Below are 18,834 nucleotides of genomic sequence, written 5' to 3'. Positions count from 1 at the left end.
CCCTTGGTTTAACAAAGGTGGATAACATGCAGACCACCCAAACTCTTTTCACATCATTAAACAAGGGGTGGCATCCTTACGCCATGGTGGAGACCCCTTCTCTCACCAGTGGGCATTTTCCCTGTCCTTTTGGAGGCAACCCCACAGGTCTCTCAGGCTGCTCTTGGCTCCAGGGTTTGGCCTTGTTCCTAAGTCCCCCGTTCCCTCCAGTCAGGTCATGGAGCTGCTCCATTAGGAACCGGCAAAAGGAAGGCAAAGGCAGCCCCAGGACTGGGGGGGATTCACACTGGCACTGTGTGGCTACTATTTGCCTACCAACCTTCTCCTCTGTGGGTGGGGAACCAGAGCTGCTGCTGCCCAGCTCACTGTGGGAAGGAACTGGATTCAGTTTCTCATCAACGGACCAGTGGCTCCTATCCAAGACAGCTTAGTTTTTGTAATGCTGTTTAGGTGATGTTTGTTTATAATTAGCAGTTGGGATATAATTTGTAATGTCTGACAAACAGTGGATTTTGTTCCTAGATCAAAGATTGCATCTGTAGGGCAAAAAAATTATTTTTGAAGTGTGACAAACCCTTCACCATGTTTTTACTGGCCCTATATTCAAGTCCTGATTTTTTAACCCTTTCCCTTGTAAAACTGGTAGCACATGATAGAAAGCCAAGCTATTTGCTAGAGAGTTGTGTCATGGCTTTGGAGATTTGGTAAATGTAATTAAAGTATTTGAGTATATAGCTACTGGCCACTAGCACTTGAGGCCCAAAAGCTGTTATGGCATAGCTATGTGCAGCTGCACAGGTTTGGGTTTTTTCAAAAAAAACCCCAGCTTGCAAGTAGCAAGGACTTGAGGTCAGTGGCAGTACAAGCAGAGGGCTGCTGTGATGGCAATATTAAATGCAACAATGCTTGTATTCTCAAAATTAAAACAATGTATCACTGAAATATCACACTATAACAGTGACTCCTCAAAATAAGGGTCAAACAACAGTCCTCAAAATAAGGGTCTTCACTGGGAGCTGTACAGGCTGCACCCAGCTGCAAGGGCAGGGTCCCCCAAAAACTGCCAGCACTGCAGCCTGGGGCTGCAGAACCTTGCTCCCATCCCACCCCATCCCTCCCTTTGGGCAGCAGATGCTGCATCCCCAGTCACCCCAGCCATGCTGCTGCCATGGGGCAGGGTCATCTGTTCTTCTGCTTCAAGGGTCACCTAAACCTGCTGGCAAGGGTTTTGTCTTTAGCAATTTTTAAATAAAACTGAAACCTCTCTTTTTCTAGGTCATTTCTTCAGTACCTCAAGATCAGCTCCAAGCCTTTGCCCCCATATACTCTCAGCCCTTTTAGAAAGGACATAACCTGAATTAAAAAGAGAAAGGAAAAGCCCCAAAACCTAAGAAAATTATGATGGTCACAAAAAATTTTGCTGAGTCCAGGACCTGGCCTGGACAGCATTTCCCTCAAACTGTGCTCAGCTCCCTCCACAGTGGCAGTGGGGGAGAGGAGCAGAGGCTGAGGGCTCTCCACAGCCTTCATGAGGTGGGCACCTACAGCCCACATCCTCCTGCAGTCCCACAGGTGCGCTGGCTGCTTTGGTGGTTGGTTGATGCTCACCCAGGGTCTCCTGCCAGGGCGGTGCTGCTGAGCTCATCACATCTGAATGCTGAGGCTGGAAGACAAAAATCCCCCTAAAACTGTGCTCCAGCCTTGGCACGTTGGGAAGAGAAGAGCCCCATGGGCTGCCCCCACTGGAGCTGGGAGTTCATGCCAGCATTGCCAGCAGAGCCAGGCTCTGGGGGCCATATAAAGCCCTGGATTCTGCTGGATTCAGCCTGAGGTTACCTGAAAATCTGTGCTTTCCATCACTGCTCCATGTGAGTTCCAGGCAAGGATCAAACCCACCAGCTCATGGCTTTACTGCTGCTGCCAGTTCCCCTTCACTCTGCAGTGCAGGTTACCATGGCAGCATTTAAACTGCACAGAACTGTATATTTAGACCTTTCAAACATACTTCTTTTGGTACTAAGGACTTTACCTTTCTGAACTGATATCCAGACAAGAAAACTCAGGTATATGCATCCATTGAAGGTGCAAAAGCTGCTGGGGAAAGCGAAACAACACAATTTTTACAGAATATTCTCAAGTGTTTTCAAAATCCCATTCACCCAGTGTGCATAATCAGCCTGCAAACACAGCCTTAAGGGCAAGCAGAAAACAGCTTCCAGATCTGCTGGAATCCTTTGGGCTCCAGTGCTCAGGGCAGATGAGTTCATCCCTGGCCATGCCCACACAGACCTGCGGTGGGGGGCAGGAGGCAGAGCCCACCAGTTGGTGGCTGCAGTGATGACTCTTGCTGGGCACAGAGGTTGGGACATCTCACCCAAAGTGCAGAGGTCTGGCTCTGCTTCAGACCCCTTGGCAGGTGATGTGCTTGGGTAACCCCACCCTGTCCTGCTCAAAGACCCTGGTTCACCATAGCTTCTGCATGTGGTGCACCTGAAACTCAACATGTTCTTGGCTCCCTCAGAGCAGCCTTGCCCAGGGACATGAGATTCAGGCTTATTCCCTGAGCCTGCTGCTCCCTACAGCAGCTCTGGCCCATCACAGAGCTCTTGCCAAGCACCATGGCTGCATGGCTGCTGCAGAGGGTGCAGCATCACACCAAGGTGATCAGTTCCTGCTGCAGGTGCACAGGGTCCCAGGACCAGGGAAGGAAGCATTAAGAGAACAATCAGGAGTAGTAGTACTACAGCTATCCAACCCAATTCCCAGTGTGACCCTGAGGCACAGAAGATAGTCACAAACTCAGGAAGTCTAAGAAATGGGGGATTAGGAGAACCTATGCAGACCTCCTCTTTCCATTACCAGTGAAATAAGGAAGCCTTCACAATTTTTTCCATGCATGGATTTATTATGAAATCAGATATTTATGGGCAATCATAACAGTTTCTACAATAATAAAGTTTAATACTTTAAATTACTTGGGAAGATTCCACACATCCTCAAGTACTTAATTTAGCATCTCTATTATTCCTTAAGACAAGGCTTTTTACACCACACAATAAAAACATGAAAGTATTTCTGTTTTCTCCTATGCTGCAAATGTACAGCTTCATGCACTGCAGTCTTCGTTCTCACAAGAACATGCTGTGTGTGCATCAACAGTGTCCTGCATATCCTCTGACTTCTGGTCAAACTTCGTCTGCTTGTCTGTCAGGCTGGTAGCTGAATCTGATGGGGAACAAGAAATGAAAAGTAAACAGCTTACTTCACAAGTAGTTCTGCAAGGTACAGCATTTACCATACACTAGTCATTAATTACAGCAGGCTTGGCTGTTCCTCACTGATTTACATATTTATATTTGTCTCAGTCACACAGAGATGTTCCAGGAAACCCACTTCGTTAATAAGCCAGTTCTACCTTGAAAGCTACTGCTTCCATGCAGAATTTTATTAATGATACATTTAGGAAAGGGCATTATGATCTTTAAGAAAAAAAACTTGGAAAACAGATACAGTTCTATGCTCTATATAACCTATATCGACTTTATCTAATCTCTTATCATCCATAATATACCTATAGAAAATAAATCCTCCTATATCACTGGGCCCGTGTGCAAGAATCCTGTCCACACCTGTACCTCTAGTGCCTAAATCAGCTCAGTGAAATAGGATCACATCCAAAGGCAGTGATATCTGAAAAATGCAAGGCAAGGATGCCCGTTTCAAGGTGCTGCACTTGGTCATATATGGCTCAATCCCCACAGGCTGCAGTAAAAACTTTTCAGTTGAATCACCTTGTTGACTGTGCTGTTATCCTGCCCTTACCTTGACAGCCCTAAGCACCATGAAGGTGAATTCGGTTTAGATTTTAAATTCCAGTACAAGGAAAACAAGTAAATGTACAACAGAAAATCATCTCTCTCACTGAAGGAATGCTTGCCTATTAATAAAACAGGGAAAGGGCTTCAGTCAATAGGGCACTAAGTCCACACCTACTTATGTCTATGTTATATTATTCACACTTTTCAAGTGGAATGATTGAGTCAAGTCACAATCTATTTATACTTTTGCTCAGCTCCTATCAGTAGGAGTTTTGTTGACTTACCAGCAGGGAGACAGTGGAAGCCGACAGTGACTGGAGTAGTCTTGGTGGGAGAGCACCCCTTCAGGCAGCGCAGCACAGGCTCCGTGGAATAGCACTTGGACTCGACCCCGGTGAGCTGAACCGTCTTCTCGAGCTTCACAAAGGAGCGCCGCAGCTTGCAGGCTGCAACAATCATTGGGGACAGCTTAAGTGCTTACAGTCAAAAGCTCCACACCTCCCCAGAAGGACCCATCTGCCAACACTGTCAATTTGCAAACAACTTCCCCTCTGGGAAAACAGTGTTTTGATCATAAATGAAGCAGCTCTACAGTCTGATAAACCTTTCAAATCAGCTTGTTAGATATGGAGTCCTGGAAAGCTAACTTCAAATGCAACTGGTCTATTTCTAGATCAGGATGTAGAAACATAGTCTGAGGTACTTTCTAATAAACATTTTTCAAAGTAAACTTGCTTACTGAATAGCTGTCAAACCACATTTTAAAATGTTGGCTATTCAGCAGTGGAACTAAAGGCAAGATGTCTGGCCAAATAAAATTAATCCCCAAAGAATTGCATTATTACCAATGTCATTCAGACACAGAACTGGTGCAGATAGAGAGCAAACAGTCATTGCTGCCAGCAAGTAAACTCAATCTCATTTTGGATTCCCAGGACAAACAGTTACAAGTGAGAAGCTAAACAGACCACAACTTATTCTTAGCTATAAGTTTTATATCTTCAAATTTCAGCAGTTTCCACCATATGTTAAAAGGAAACAGAATGTGGTCACTACCAGCCACAGGAATATTATTGTGTATGGGTATGTAAAGCAAGTTTGTTGCCCAGAATTTGTGACAAAAACTTGGAAGAATAACAGTTAATGCAGAGATAGACATGTACAAGCCATCTCCAGGGACTGAGGATGTCCTTCCCACAGGGCAAGTCTCTACACATGCAACGTGCCTGTTCTCCTTGAGCACCGTGGTGTGATGTTGCATCATAACCTCAGCTGAGAGCACCAGCACACCATAAGATCCTAATCTGCTGAAAGACTTAAAATGCAGGGTTTTTATTTCAACCATGTAATTAAGTCCCTGGAACTGTTCATGTACTTGAATGCTTTGCTTGACAGGTTGCACTGGTTCAAAAACCAGGTGGTCAGCCATGGTAATAACTACTAATCCCCATCTAATTTTTTGATGGGCCAATTGCTGAAAATTGATGTCTGGAAAATGCTGTTGTACTTAAATCAAAGCATTCCATGCAAATTTTATCCTCTTTCTGATCTTCTTCGAAAATACTTCAAAACTGAAACAAGATTTTGATTCATCTTGTTTTTTGAACTTCAACTAAGTTGTATATTTTGGCTTGTTTAACCTGTGATTTCTTATTTCTTTCTCAACTTGCAAGTAATTTTAATAATTACTATATAACTTAATAATGAATCTTCTAATATGATTTTATTTCCAAAATATATACAGATTTAAAATTTTCTGAACAGATTCTATATTTTCTGAACAACTGCAGTAATATTATGTTAAATTCATTAGAGCTAGCATACCTCCTCTACAAGGCTTTTCTTCCAAAATCCAAGAATGCCCAAAGCTCACTGCATCTTTAGCTACATATCCATTGGGCATCCGATATTCCTGTTCACATTCTGCATCATATTTTCCACACAGTCCACACATTTTCCCTGCCATCCATAAAGCAACTTGAATCTTGGAGGAAAAAGAAGTGAGAAGTATTTCAAGTTAAAGAAAAACAATACCTGTGGAGCACATTTTTGCTATGCAGGTCCCTTCCAGTGTAAGGTAATGCACATACATTTAAAATCTCTTTGATAAAAATTCAAAAGGGTCTGACAGTCTGACAGAGATGCCAAACTCCTGGTGGGCTGCAGCATCTATAACTGCTACAGTCTTTATAACCTACTGTGCCAGTCTAGGTTGTTAAGCTATTAATGCTCTGGACTATTAATATGCTGAAGCTTTTTTCTGGTGGCTGTTTTGATAGTACAGGTACAGTTTATTGACCTTTTATGTTCCAGCTTCATATTAATTTTAGTGCAGACTTTAAACTACTCATTTATCTAAAAAGAATGGCTGAATTTTTGATATTTGAAGAATTACACAGCTGTAAGAACAGTGCTCAGGAGCTGAAAACTCATTTTTCTTGCAAAGGCACTGCTGACTCAGCGTGTGTACACTCACAGACCCGCTTCCCAATACACACCTGTACTGCAAGAACAATGTACTTTTGTTGATCAAAGATTCTCATTTCTCACACTCAGAAATAAAGAGTAGGACTGTGCAATCCTGTAGCATTGTCTTCCCTTTGAGGTTTTTTTGTGCTCTGCACACACTTCCCTTTGCCAGTGTACACTCTTGCATTCATACACACAGATTTAAGGGAATCCTATGGGAATTTCTTAACACCCAATCTTATGAAGAGGAAGAATGATACCCTGAATGTGTATCCATCAAAGTACAATTTATCAATGCCATAGGCTGGGGCGAGAAGTACAAGCCCTTGCTTTTCACTGTGGATCCACAGAGAAGCACCTAGAAGAAAAAAACAAAACAAAACCAAACCAGACCAAACTTAGCTTCTTTAAGCAAGAAAAAGAGCAACTGTCATGTTTCTGAAATTTTATTTTCTTCAAAATTCCTCAGTTACCCTACTCAAGAAACAAAACAAAGAACAAAGCAAGGTAGAAATGTGCATATATAGAAACTAGGTGTTTGCTAAAGGTTAGAAGACAATGTTAATGATCACAGATGTATTCTTTTTTCTTTGGGTTATTAACATTCACATTTATGTCTAGAAGTTATTACTGAGCTGTCTATAGTATCTGTGTAGTTGTGCAGATTGACAAGGCTCTGAGTACACGGTATTGGAATATGGAAATATGAGGAACACCGTGACTGTCACTGGAGCCATTTCTAGCACAATTATCACTTCCCAAGCACATAACAAATAGGACAGAGCTCAGCACTGGTATATGCTAACCCAATTTCAGCAAGATTTAGCCCAATGCATATATTGCAGCTCTTCTGTCAGAATACCCACACTGTATATAGCCCCTGACTACACAGCACAGGATGAAACAAGGTCTTCCTGTACCTTTCACAGAAACAAACAATCCCTGTTTTCAGAGAATCAAGCAGGTTGTTTCACCACTTCTCCATACCTATCCCCAGCACAATGCAAGCCAAATTTATACCTACAAATCGAATTGGGAGTAACATCCATATACAAGTCATGTGTGGTGAATTTTAGAAAAGCTCTACTTCAAAAAGTTTTAATTAAGAAAAATTTCATCGTATAACCAAAATGCTTCTCCAATTTGGAACTATAGTAGTGATGTACAAAAAGGAGGGATCTTCATGTTAATTATACCTTGATTATTTAGGCTACTTCAAGAGCTTCACACTCTAATCAGTCTTTCTAAATGTTCCAGTGCAAGTGAGTAAAATACATGTTCTTAAATAAATATTACCTTAAAACCAAAGAAACACTTATTGAATACAAACTGATCAAATCTCCTTCACAGATTCCTTCTCTTTCCTTCTTTCTCCTAAAACATATGTGAAAATTAAACAGCATATGCTGTATCACTTACCAGCAGACGTAAATGAAACATTTGTTGGGCTCTCAGCGCCATCCACCAGCAGCTTCACCCATCCGTTCACAGGGAACATATCGACTTCACTGTCAAGGACAAGAGTGTTCACAGCCAGGCTGGGCCACATTCACACACATACAATCACAGAGGCATTTTCCTGCTCACTAAATATCAATGGTCAGAGCACAAGCTCATTTCAAATGCTTAAATTACATCAGGGGTATTCTTGTCACCTGAGATGCAGGATAAGAGGTTCAGCATCACATTCAATATGCACGGAAAATAAATAAGGGGAGTGCTGAAGCCCCATGGGCTGCTCACCGTGGCAGTAAAGCTCAGATCAGAGCTCCTCTCATGCTAAATGTGGACAATGAGGTCCCTCATGCTCCCAGCATCCAGTAGAAGTTACTTACTGATTGCCAAGCTTGATGTTGATTGTTTTCAGGCTCACAGCTTCTTCTACATTCCTGATCATCACCACGAACTTCAGGTCAGAGCTGCAATCCTGAGCCAAGATGTGGTAGCAGTTTTCTGGCATTGTGTAGTTGAACTGAACTTCATTAAAGGTTGTGATCTTGTTGTAGGAAACTGAGCATTGAGCTGGTTAAAAAAAAATGCCACTGAGTATTTGCTTTTCCGTGAGAGAAGGCCATTTAATGGGGTTTTTTTATTATTATTTTTAGTGATGTATTATTTTAGCTTTGTATTTTTTCCACTATGTGATATTTTCATATGCTTTACAGGGACTTTTGGCTACTAAGCACCCATAAATTCTTAAAAATTCATATAAAATATGTTTCTCTATCTAACAAAAAATAATTGCCAGAAATTTTAAATGTTACCACTTCAGATAATTGGTATCTTGATCCCTGAAATGTTGATGATTTCTGTACTATATGCACAATATTTTCTCCCAGCTGAACCACCCTCACATTATTACAGAACATTTCCTAATTAAATGGAGATAAACAATGCCAGCAAAATCAAGAAGGTGTCCAAGTAAATTGTGAGACTGAAGTTGTCATGCTTCTGAACCCCATTAAACTCTGACCTTTCAAATTCTCGAGCACTGCAGAAGGAGCTTCAGCAAAGACATTCCAGATGGGAGGCTGCAGCTCTGAAGCTGGTATCCTTGGACCTACAGGAAGTGACAGGGGAAGCCTCATGCCTTTTTCATAGAGGGTAATCTGAAAAGGAATTTAAAAGCACATTCAAAATGCACCTGTGCCAGCAAACAGGTAAGATTTTTTCCTATTTCTTCTACTTCTGTTGCAAAGACTTTATGTGAACACAACTCATCTGACTCATTGTCCATGAGGTTTTTCCTTTTGCTCAGTTTTCTCTCACAGTGTGAGAGAAATCATTCAAGTATTATTTGGGAGAGAATTAATTACTGCCTTTCAAAGGTGATGAAGTGATCACTTATTCAGATACTACAGATGGAAACTCATGTCCTTATGAGTACCCATCTCTCTCTCTATGAACAAAACCACTATATAAATGTCCTTTTATGAAATATTAAAAGGTTGGAAATAAATAAAAGTAGTTTTCATCATTTGCACCCAAACTGATACTAATTTAATTTTTCTTTCTCAGAATTGGCCCACTGTAATTAAACAGTCACACTTTTCTACTAGGAAAAAAATACAAGAGTGATAAAAATATTTCATAATTACATCAGGAAGCTTGATAACAACATCACAGGTCCTTGGAGAAGTTAGAGCCACGATCACCCTGGCTTGTCGAGAAGGGTTCTTGTCCGTTTTTTCAGAGAACCCCAGCATAAATGCAGCCCCAGGGACAAACTTGTAAAACCTTCAAAAGTTCAAATCAGAGATATCTGGTGAGATGGAGAAACAAATGTCTGCACACATCCCAACCAGATTGTCTCACATCTGTGTGTAAGTAGCACAAGTCTTCAGGATCCCTGGTTATGTCCTCACACCCACTCTCTGCACTACTGTTCAAGTGTTCAGCGAAAGGAAGGATCTGTTCCTCGGTTTTCAGTAATTATGTCCAGGATAAAGAATTCATGTACATTAAAATAAGATGTAATCTCATTCAGCTTTTACGTCCAAAGGCAGTACTTGGACAGACCAGAGAATAAAATATCAGCAAGCACTTAAGCCACTAGAACCTTGTGTGCAGATGCTGATTTTTCCCAGTTGACCACTATTGTGAACAAGTGTCACAAAAGACTAAATCCTCACCATTCTGCTGTGGATTTGATACTGGAAGGAACTTTAGGCCACTCCAGTTTCACTTGTACAGCAGGGTGGGCAGCAAACCGCCCAGTTACCAGCTCAGATGAAACCTTGTAGTCCTGGCAATTCCGTCCCCATTTCAGGTAAGCCTGTAATGCAGGGATAAATGGTCCATTTTTTAATGCCTGAAGCATGGTTTTCCTGTGATCCATATATATCTGTACAAGCTAGTTTTGAGCCTTACCACTGCCTTGTGAGCATTGAGGACTGAAGCATCAGCACAGAGCTTCCACTTGCTTGAATCTGTGAGGTTTGACACAAATACCTGCATCCGGGGCCTGACTGAGTCAATATCAGCATATACCACAAGTTGGAGGCCTCCTATCTTCTTATCATCACGGATGCCATGAAGAAGAACAGCTAATACTGGAGTTTTAACATCTCCCAAAAACTTCGGCTAAGAAGAAAGGGGAGAAAGTATGCAAAGCATATAATTATAGAAGAGTTACCATGGAACATTTTAGATGCAAGATCTAGATGGATAAATGAAAAATAAACAACTGAGCCACAAATATATACCAGCATATGTGTCACACATATATATGTGCCTATAAAACCTCGTGCGTATGACTTTAACGTGCACGTGCCTCTGCATGCCAGATGGATTTTATCACTGTGTTTATATGAGCCAAAATTTGTGCCATTTCCTGAGCTACAGCTGATACCATGGAAATATTAATATAATTAAAATACAGTAATGACTATATGATTTGGGCTTCATTGTTAGTATCCAGCCTGTGAATAAAAGAAAGCGGTTCCGTTTGAACAACATCAGCTGTCAGTTGTATGCGTCACTCACTCCCACAGCAATAACATCCCCCAGCTTGTCTCCTCTTGTTTATCCGTCTGGATCTTATGTTGGCTTTCTCCTCAAGCTTCAGCTGGGAGTTCTGTGGGACAATCAGGTTTTTTGTTTGCACAGCAACCCAGCACACAATATAATCCAGGACATTTTCTTCAACATCAAGAACCTCTTCCCCTGGAGCACAGCCTTAACTGCACTATGACCTTCAGTATCTTCACTCCATCATTCTCAAGCCTGTACACATCCAGCTGGGTGATAGAGAGGAACCCAGGTTCTCCATGTCCCCTCTGGAACATGCCTTTGTCTGAGGCTGCTCGGAGCCTTGGCTGCCATCGCCAATGTCCTTCCACTGGCACTGCAGCACCTCAACCTCCATCCAGGCTGCAGAGGTCACAAGATCAGTCTCTGCAGGCATCTGTTGGGTGGGATTCCCCTGAGGGAAGGGTTGTACTGCAAGTAAGAAGGATCCTCGGTGGAGAGAAAAGAGCATGTGGGAACTATGGTGCATGTCTTGACTGATACCTGAGACTCGAGAGGCTGGCATTTCTCCCTTCCCATTATCCTAAATATACAATCGCTGTGAGTGCACAGCCACTCTGCCATCATTCCAAGCTGTCAAAACCCCCTAAAAAAGATGCAACTAACCCATGAAGCTCGAGATGAGGCACGACTGGATCTGGCAGAGGAATGGGAGCTGCTAGTTCGGTCATCTGGGAGTTTTCTTTTTGGGAACTGCAAAACAAAACAAAACAAAACAAAACCACAATATGCTTAAGAGGGTAACTTTAAAGCATGCTTGAAGAAATTGCACGAAGCAGTGCTGAACAATGCTCTCTCTCATGGCACTTGGAGTTGCTAAGCTTGTATTCCAACCCTGAGTACCTCAGTGACTTGCAATAGGCTTTTTCCTGCTTAGTATGTAGGATCTAACTCAGAAAAATCTTGTTTGCCCAAACACATCTGACTCCTCACAGTCCGTAAGGACCATGTCTAAATGAGACTTCCCCATATGAAAAAACAGTGGACCAGAGAAAGTATAATTAAATCAGCTTCTCACTTCAATATGAAAGACCAGAAATTCTGCACCAGCCTGATCAACTGGAGGACAAACTGAACGGAAAGGAGCATCTGAATGGACAGGCACTGCTGAAATGCTACTTTTTGAGGAACACGGATATCAAGTACACTGCTCTGGCTGGCTTATGCCCTAGTAAGAATCTGCTCAACCAAAATACTATAAGGTATCCTCCCACATTTGTCCACATCACTATCCTCGTTGTGTACCTGCAGTGATCCCAACCAAGTGATCAAAGCCAGTCAAATGAACCAAGCTTCTGATGGTTCCTCCAAAGTGTGCAGCTCCAGTCCTTTTCATTGTTTTGGCAGAGACTTTGCATCTCCTTTGCAGAGCCACAAGTGGTTTCATGTACACAGCACAAAAAGGAACACAGCTCTCTGTCTATACGCATTTCAGAAGAACCAGCACGGTTCTAATGTTATCAGTGCTGTAATTTTCTTCAACAAAGATAACAAGTTGCCTTTAAACTCTCCATTTGACTCTTGACAGATTCCATACTTCTTTTACTGAGGAAAGAAAAACTCACCTCTTGTCTATGTGCTGATTTAAAGCGGTACTGATAAATCTCATGAGCCTCCTTTGAAAATGACAAAAACAAGAAGATTAGAAGCCTCAGATGAAAAGAAATGCTGCAATTATATTGAAATCTAAGCACTGGGAATTAAATAAGAAATTTACTAATTATCATTCATATATAGTTCTGTACTACTAATTATCATTCATACATAGTTCTGTATGCTTAGATGCAAGAACGTAATGCAAGATAAAGTAGTTCATATAAAGCATTAATGTTTCTACCACAAAATTAAGACAGAAATACGCAATGTTTATGGGCAGTAAATTGTCAAAAAAACCCATTTCCTGGCAGTAACAAAAGTTTCAACAAATAACTGGAAACTTTTGAGATGAGGTAGACATCTGTGCCAATGATTGCAGGTGTGTTTGTAGAATAAATTTTGCAATTTTATGTTGCTAAAATTTACTGGTCAACCCATAATGCCCTGAATTGTCATGCAAGGCCACCCACCATCAGGAACATGATTCACAAACATTAGCAGCATCAGTCGATTTACTGACAAAATTACCCAGATTTTGGAATATGCGCTGCTGCTGCTGCCACCTTCCAGACGCCCTGAATGATGCTCATGGCTATGGCGGCTCAGTGACTCACTGCTGCTGCTGCTGCTGCCATTCACATACTTTGAGTGATGCCCATGGCTATGATGGCTTGATGACTTCCTGCTGCTGCTGCTACTGCTTCTGCTACTGCTGCTGCTGCTGCTACTCCTACTGCTGCTGCTGCTTCTGCTCCCACTGCTGCTACTCCTACTGCTGCTGCTGCTTCTGCTCCCACTGCTGCTACTGCTGCTGTGACTGCTTCTGCTGCTGCTACTGCTGCTGCTCCTTCTCCCGCTGCTGCTACTGCTGCTGCTACTGCTCCCGCTGCTCTTGCTACTTCTGTCACTACTGCTGCTACTGCTCTTGCTACTTCTGCTGCTACTACTACTGCTGCTGCTACTGCTCTTGCTGCTTCTGCCACTACTGCTGCTACTTCTGCCACTGCTACTGCTGCTGCTACTGCTCTTGCTGCTTCTGCCACTACTGCTGCTACTCTTGCTACTTCTGCTACTACTGCTGCTGCTCTTGCTACTTCTGCCACTACTGCTGCTACTCTTGCTACTTCTGCCACTACTGCTGCTGCTCTTGCTACTTCTGCCACTACTGCTGCTGCTCTTGCTGCTTTCATCTTTGTTTGTCGCTTGCTTTTCTTGATCATTCTCATCTTCATCACCAGCCTCTTTACGACGAGGAGAAACAGCAGATGATGAGGAAGAGGAGACAGCTGAGGAGGCAGAAGATGAGCTGGAGGGACGTTTTATATCGGGGTCTGCCCCAAGCTCTGTTAGCACAGTGTTTTCTTTCTTTGAGGGTTGCTTCTTCTGGTGTCGTGTTTTATTTGCAACCTGCAAAAACAGTCCAAGAGGTGCAAAAGAAAGAATACGTCTGGTCCTGTGTTTACAAAGTAAAAACTTCTGTGGCTGTCAGACAAGGCTGGGTTCTCACACCAGCCTTTCAAAGAAAAACCACCTCCCTGCTTCACTCACTGCAGAAGCTGCAGAATTCCCTCAGATCCACTCTACCCAGCTGAAATCCAGCCCAGCACAGACCACCTTGCTGGATGCACCCCATAGGAGCAATCCCTCAGCATGGGGCACTGGCACCTTTCAAACCAGCCCCATCCTTTCTTTGCCACACCAGCTTTCCACACTGAACTTCAAATTCTTGCCCTCGTTTAGGGGAAAATGCTCCCCACTGTCATGCTTGAAGTCACTTGCCTTGAACACATTTTCAATGCCTAGAATCTTCTTCAGTTTAGCTTGAATGTCCTCATACAGAGATGATTCACCCTCTTCCTCAGACGCTGAGTTTACTTCATGAATTATTTTGGAAGCTGCTCTGGATCCTGCCTGAATCTCCAGCTGAATTTTGTCAATATCAGCATCTGTTTCAACTACACACCAATTGCACGCATTAGAAGGTTATAGTGTTTCAAATAGCACTGCCAAGCCTAAGATGCTTTTTCCTGGGATCAAGTATTTTTTACCTGGGGTCAAGACTATTTTAGCTTCATGCTCTCCAATGAATCTGTGCAAATATGTATTTTTTAGGAAACTGGCATCTCGTGACTTTCTGGAAAAGCAGAGCTGACACCCAAGATGACGCAGTTTGATGCAAATGTCTCGTTTGTGAGCTTTTCTTCCTGTGATGTGGCGAAGATCCTCTTGAGAGCTATAGGCACGTTTCCTTGATGTGCTGTCAGCTTCTTGCTGCATTAGAGATGAGTATGTGAACACCACTGGGAGTGTGTCATAGGCAAGAGTAAAACTACAGACATCCATTACAGAGAGGGTAAGTTTTACTACATAAGCAAAAAGAAATAGGTTACCTTTGTGAAATCTTCACCAGAAGCTCTATCTGATGATTTGAAAGGTTCTTCCACAATATTTGATGAAGCATGTGCTGGGAGAATTGAGGTTCTCTTTTCAACACCTAGCTCTCCTAAATTTCTTGATACAGCAAAAGCCTGATGTCTGTTGAGATACGTGCAAAAAAATGGTGAATTATTCTGACCCTTTGTCTTTGGATTAAATGAAATACATCCCTGTCAGTATCATGTGACAGCACAGAGATAGGATATTTGAACACAGGGATTGTATGTGAATTTAGAAATATAAATATTATTGAAAACAAATAAGAGTTCATTACAAATATAAATTTTCTTATTTGCAGGAAGTTTTCAAAATCTGGATAAATTTAAACAAAATTTCCAAAACAACAAAAATATTCCTTCAAACATAAAAATCAAAATCCCTAAAAGACAAAAATAATAAAAATAGTAAGAACACAAAAAAAATTAAACAATTTAATATAAAAATTACACTGCTAAATAATTTAGGTATCTTTTGATTTTTAGCTACTGTACTTTTCTTCCTCATGCTTTATCCCAAAGGTTCTGCTACATGCTGAAGAGTCACTCTGCCTATCTAGAAACCTCTGTGGGAGGTCAGTCAATAGTGAGCTTTGTCAGGTTTCAGCAACGTGAAATATTCTGAAGTAACGGGGCCATACCTTCCGACCACTATCTCAGTTTCCTCATGGCATGGATTCGTTTCAATCTTAATATTTTTCAGCTTCATGTCTATCTTGGCTTCAAACTTCGTTGGGACTCTTGTCAGGACCTTGCCTTGAATTTCCACAGCTTGTTGGAAGTATTCTGTGTTGACACCCATTGTTGCAAATTTCTGTATGTATAAGCTGAAACAGAGTGCAGCAGTCAGGTGTTAAGAAAGGCGCTCTTTTTACCCACGTGGTTCTGCCTTCTCTTAAAAACCTCCTTCACATGTAAAGCCTTAGAAACCTGCCATACCTGGGACTTATATCAGAACGAATCTGCACAGTGGATTCAAGCAACTGTGAAGGTCTGAAATCTCCAGTTAAAGGGGGGGTTATCTTTCCATCAACTGCAAATGCAAGAGCAATATTTAAACATGGTAAAAATGAAAGGAGTCGAACATAAGCAAATGCAGTTTTCAGCAGGAGGTAGTATTTTTGTTAGTACAACAAATATGACTGGAAAACAAGACAGACTTTGGGGTACATGAGACCTTTTATGAGTCTGAAGAATACTGAAAATATATAGGCAGATTGTTCTGTAGGCAAAGGTTCTGTTGCAACATACTGAAAATGGAAATAAAAATATACTTAGAAAAGGAAGAGCTGGCCCAAATTGAAAGTTTTGTAATTAGTGTAACATTAAAATTTTAGAAACATGGGGAATCAGAAGACAGAGTAAATGAAGGGAACCTGGCTAAACAAACTCTGCTCTCCAATCTTTCTTCACATCAAGTGTGAACATCTTTCTTGTACTGTGGACCCAAAACCAGACATTGTACTCCAGATGCAGCTGCAAATGTGCCAAATAGAGAAGGAAATCATTGTCACACTGGTTCTGCTCTTGCTTCTGCAGCCCATAATGATGTTGGCCTTCATCACCACATGAGCACACTGCTGGTTTATCGTACCAGCTTGTCCTGGCCTTCCTACAAAACTGCTCTCTGTCTAGGTGATGCCCAGCCTGTACACTTGCATGGGTTACTCCATCCCACATGAAGGACCTTGCATTGCCTTTGTCAAATTTCACCACACTTCTGTCAGGCCATCCTCTCCAGCATGTCAGGCTGCCTGTCAGTGGCAGCCTGATCCCCCAGTGCAGCAACTGCTCCCACTAACTCAGTGTCAATATTGACACAGATTTGCTGAGGGTGCCTTCTTTTCTAAAACTCAAATTTTTAAAAAAGGCAATGAACAAGTGCCAACGGCAGAGGAACGTTTCTCGTAACAAGTCACCAATTATATTTTCAGCTGTTGATTACCCTTGAAGATCAGCAGTCCAGACAACCTTCACGCAGTTTGTAGCCCATCCATCCAGTTCATACCTCCCCAACTTGGCTACAAGATTGTCATTTAAAAAAAAAAATATACAGAAAACACACAGAAGGGGCAGAGCTGCAAAGATATTACTAAAGTAAACTAACAAACCAAAAACCAAGAGCAGCAAAGAGTGGATACATGGTAGAGCACAAGTATTCCTTATGTGGTGTCAGCAGATACAAGGGAAAATTTTGCCTAATTTATATCTGCTGCACAGCACACAGTGTGATCACTGAATTAACTTCTTGATGAGGATTAGCACTTGCATATTTATTCCTTTAAAATAGAACTCCCACCTCTTTTCACAGGCCCTCTTCTCTCCCTGCCTTAACTTTACTAACAGTTCTCTTTTTATTGTCTTCTATTTTCTGCTCTGTTTAAATCAACATTGAATCCTGCTTAGCTTGTGTGTGCATCTCTCAGGAGTCACCCCCTTCTGCCCATGTTTGCATCAGCTCCTCAGGCAGCTCTTGGGTTTTTTTGGCCTTGAATGTTGTGACCTCTCTCTCTCTGGCTTCCCAAGTTCTCATCTCACCTTTTCTGTCTTCAATCCGTTCAAAGACAATGCACAAATCACTGCATACAGCTTCTCTTCAAACATCTTCACTGCCCCACTCTCCAATACAAAAACTAGTTCTTTTTTTTACTTCCTGGCTTTCCACTTCCTTCTCCAGCCTCCCTCAGCCCCTGTCCCTCTCACCCCCTGCTCAGAGCTTGTACAGCTGATCTCCCACTTCCCAGCTCACCACTGACTGCAGCCCTGGCCAGAGCAGTGATGTAGGAGCTGTATTCCAGAGGCAGGCCCGTGCAGGTGGGGACGATGTATCGCAGCTCTCCCAGCCACACTGGCTGTGTCCACTGTCCCGCAATGCCACTGCGCAGTTGGCCAGCCAGTCTCCTCAGCACCGTGGTCCTGTCAGCAGGTTCTAGAACAGTCTGCAATAGAACAGAGATCCAGGAGGTTGGGATATGAAAGTGTAACACTGTCCAATATTGCAAAGAAAAGTAGGGGTTCCTGGTACCTTCACAGCCTGTTGTAGGACTTCCTTATTGATGTTGATGTAGGCCAGCTCTTGGCCAAAGAGTTTAAAGTAGGCTGATATCAGGGGAGTTTCTGTTGGCAGCTCCTTCCATCCCAGCAGCTGAGGAACAGATAAAGAAACAAGCAAAGTTTCTTAATGCAGCCCTTCACAAATGATAATTCATCCAGGTGACTAAACCCATCACTGGCCAAGTTGCCCTTTTCCCTTCTAAAATTTCCGATTGTAATAGCGTGAATGCACTAATTCAGACTTTCTTCCACCATTGAGATGCCTGCAAATGTTTGGTAATCCAATACAATAACATTCACACACAGGGTCCGGGCTGTTAGTACCACCAAACCCAGTTTGAAAGCACAGCAAAAAAATAATCTTTTCTCCTGAAGACAAAGGCATATTCTTGTAAACTAGGTGAGATAGATGAAGCGAGGGAGTAGTAAGCCTGCCAGGCATGTGACACACCATGCTGCAATGCCTGCTGCTCCCTTCCCCTCCTGTGCTCCTCCTGGAGCTGTCTTTGAGGTGGGGAGGAAGTAAAGCCAGAGCAACAACTGGCAGAAGCTACTGCAGCCATGGCAGATGTTCCCTGCAGTCCCCACTGCATGTCTGTCCCTCACAGAAATACTTGAGCTGACTCCCAGGAGAGGAGTTCAGCTCCTGAGACAGGGCTTAACTAGAGTGAGAAGCATCACTAAATGCCCCTTCACATAACACACAAGTTGTATTACTGAAAATACCTACAGCTTTTCCAATCTCCTTTATCTTTTTGTATGTGGAATATTCAGCAAACGGGATATTTCGTTTCACGATGACTTCTGTGAGGCCTTCCACACGGACACCAGCCTACCAAAACAGCATGAGAAGGAGCAGTCTGCAACATGCTTATAGAGAGGAAACTTTGTGAGCAGTTTTAACTTTAATTTGATTTATTACTGTCTCAGGTAAA

General features: G+C 42.5%; 1 protein-coding gene across 1 annotated transcript in view; it reads right to left on the bottom strand.

The window, feature by feature from the left end:
- Positions 1-18,834, bottom strand: part of LOC309576235 (vitellogenin-2-like) — a gene marked incomplete at both ends in the record, with an annotated part of 49,960 nt that overhangs the window by 23,581 nt on the left and 7,545 nt on the right. The window contains 22 exon segments of the mRNA XM_082287391.1: positions 3,115-3,225; positions 4,103-4,264; positions 5,643-5,802; positions 6,548-6,645; positions 7,707-7,795; positions 8,123-8,309; positions 8,761-8,896; positions 9,386-9,524; positions 9,920-10,062; positions 10,158-10,370; positions 11,424-11,510; positions 12,383-12,433; positions 12,942-13,235; positions 13,401-13,820; positions 14,193-14,368; positions 14,462-14,684; positions 14,804-14,948; positions 15,487-15,672; positions 15,785-15,878; positions 17,595-17,784; positions 17,871-17,990; positions 18,630-18,731. Coding sequence (XP_082143517.1) covers positions 3,115-3,225; positions 4,103-4,264; positions 5,643-5,802; positions 6,548-6,645; positions 7,707-7,795; positions 8,123-8,309; positions 8,761-8,896; positions 9,386-9,524; positions 9,920-10,062; positions 10,158-10,370; positions 11,424-11,510; positions 12,383-12,433; positions 12,942-13,235; positions 13,401-13,820; positions 14,193-14,368; positions 14,462-14,684; positions 14,804-14,948; positions 15,487-15,672; positions 15,785-15,878; positions 17,595-17,784; positions 17,871-17,990; positions 18,630-18,731 — 3,526 coding nt within the window.

The sequence above is a fragment of the Coloeus monedula genome (assembly GCF_965178545.1).
Source record: "Coloeus monedula genome assembly, chromosome: 9".
NCBI classification, from domain to species: Eukaryota; Metazoa; Chordata; class Aves; order Passeriformes; family Corvidae; genus Coloeus; species Coloeus monedula.
This window is presented reverse-complemented; position numbering and strand designations above follow the sequence as displayed.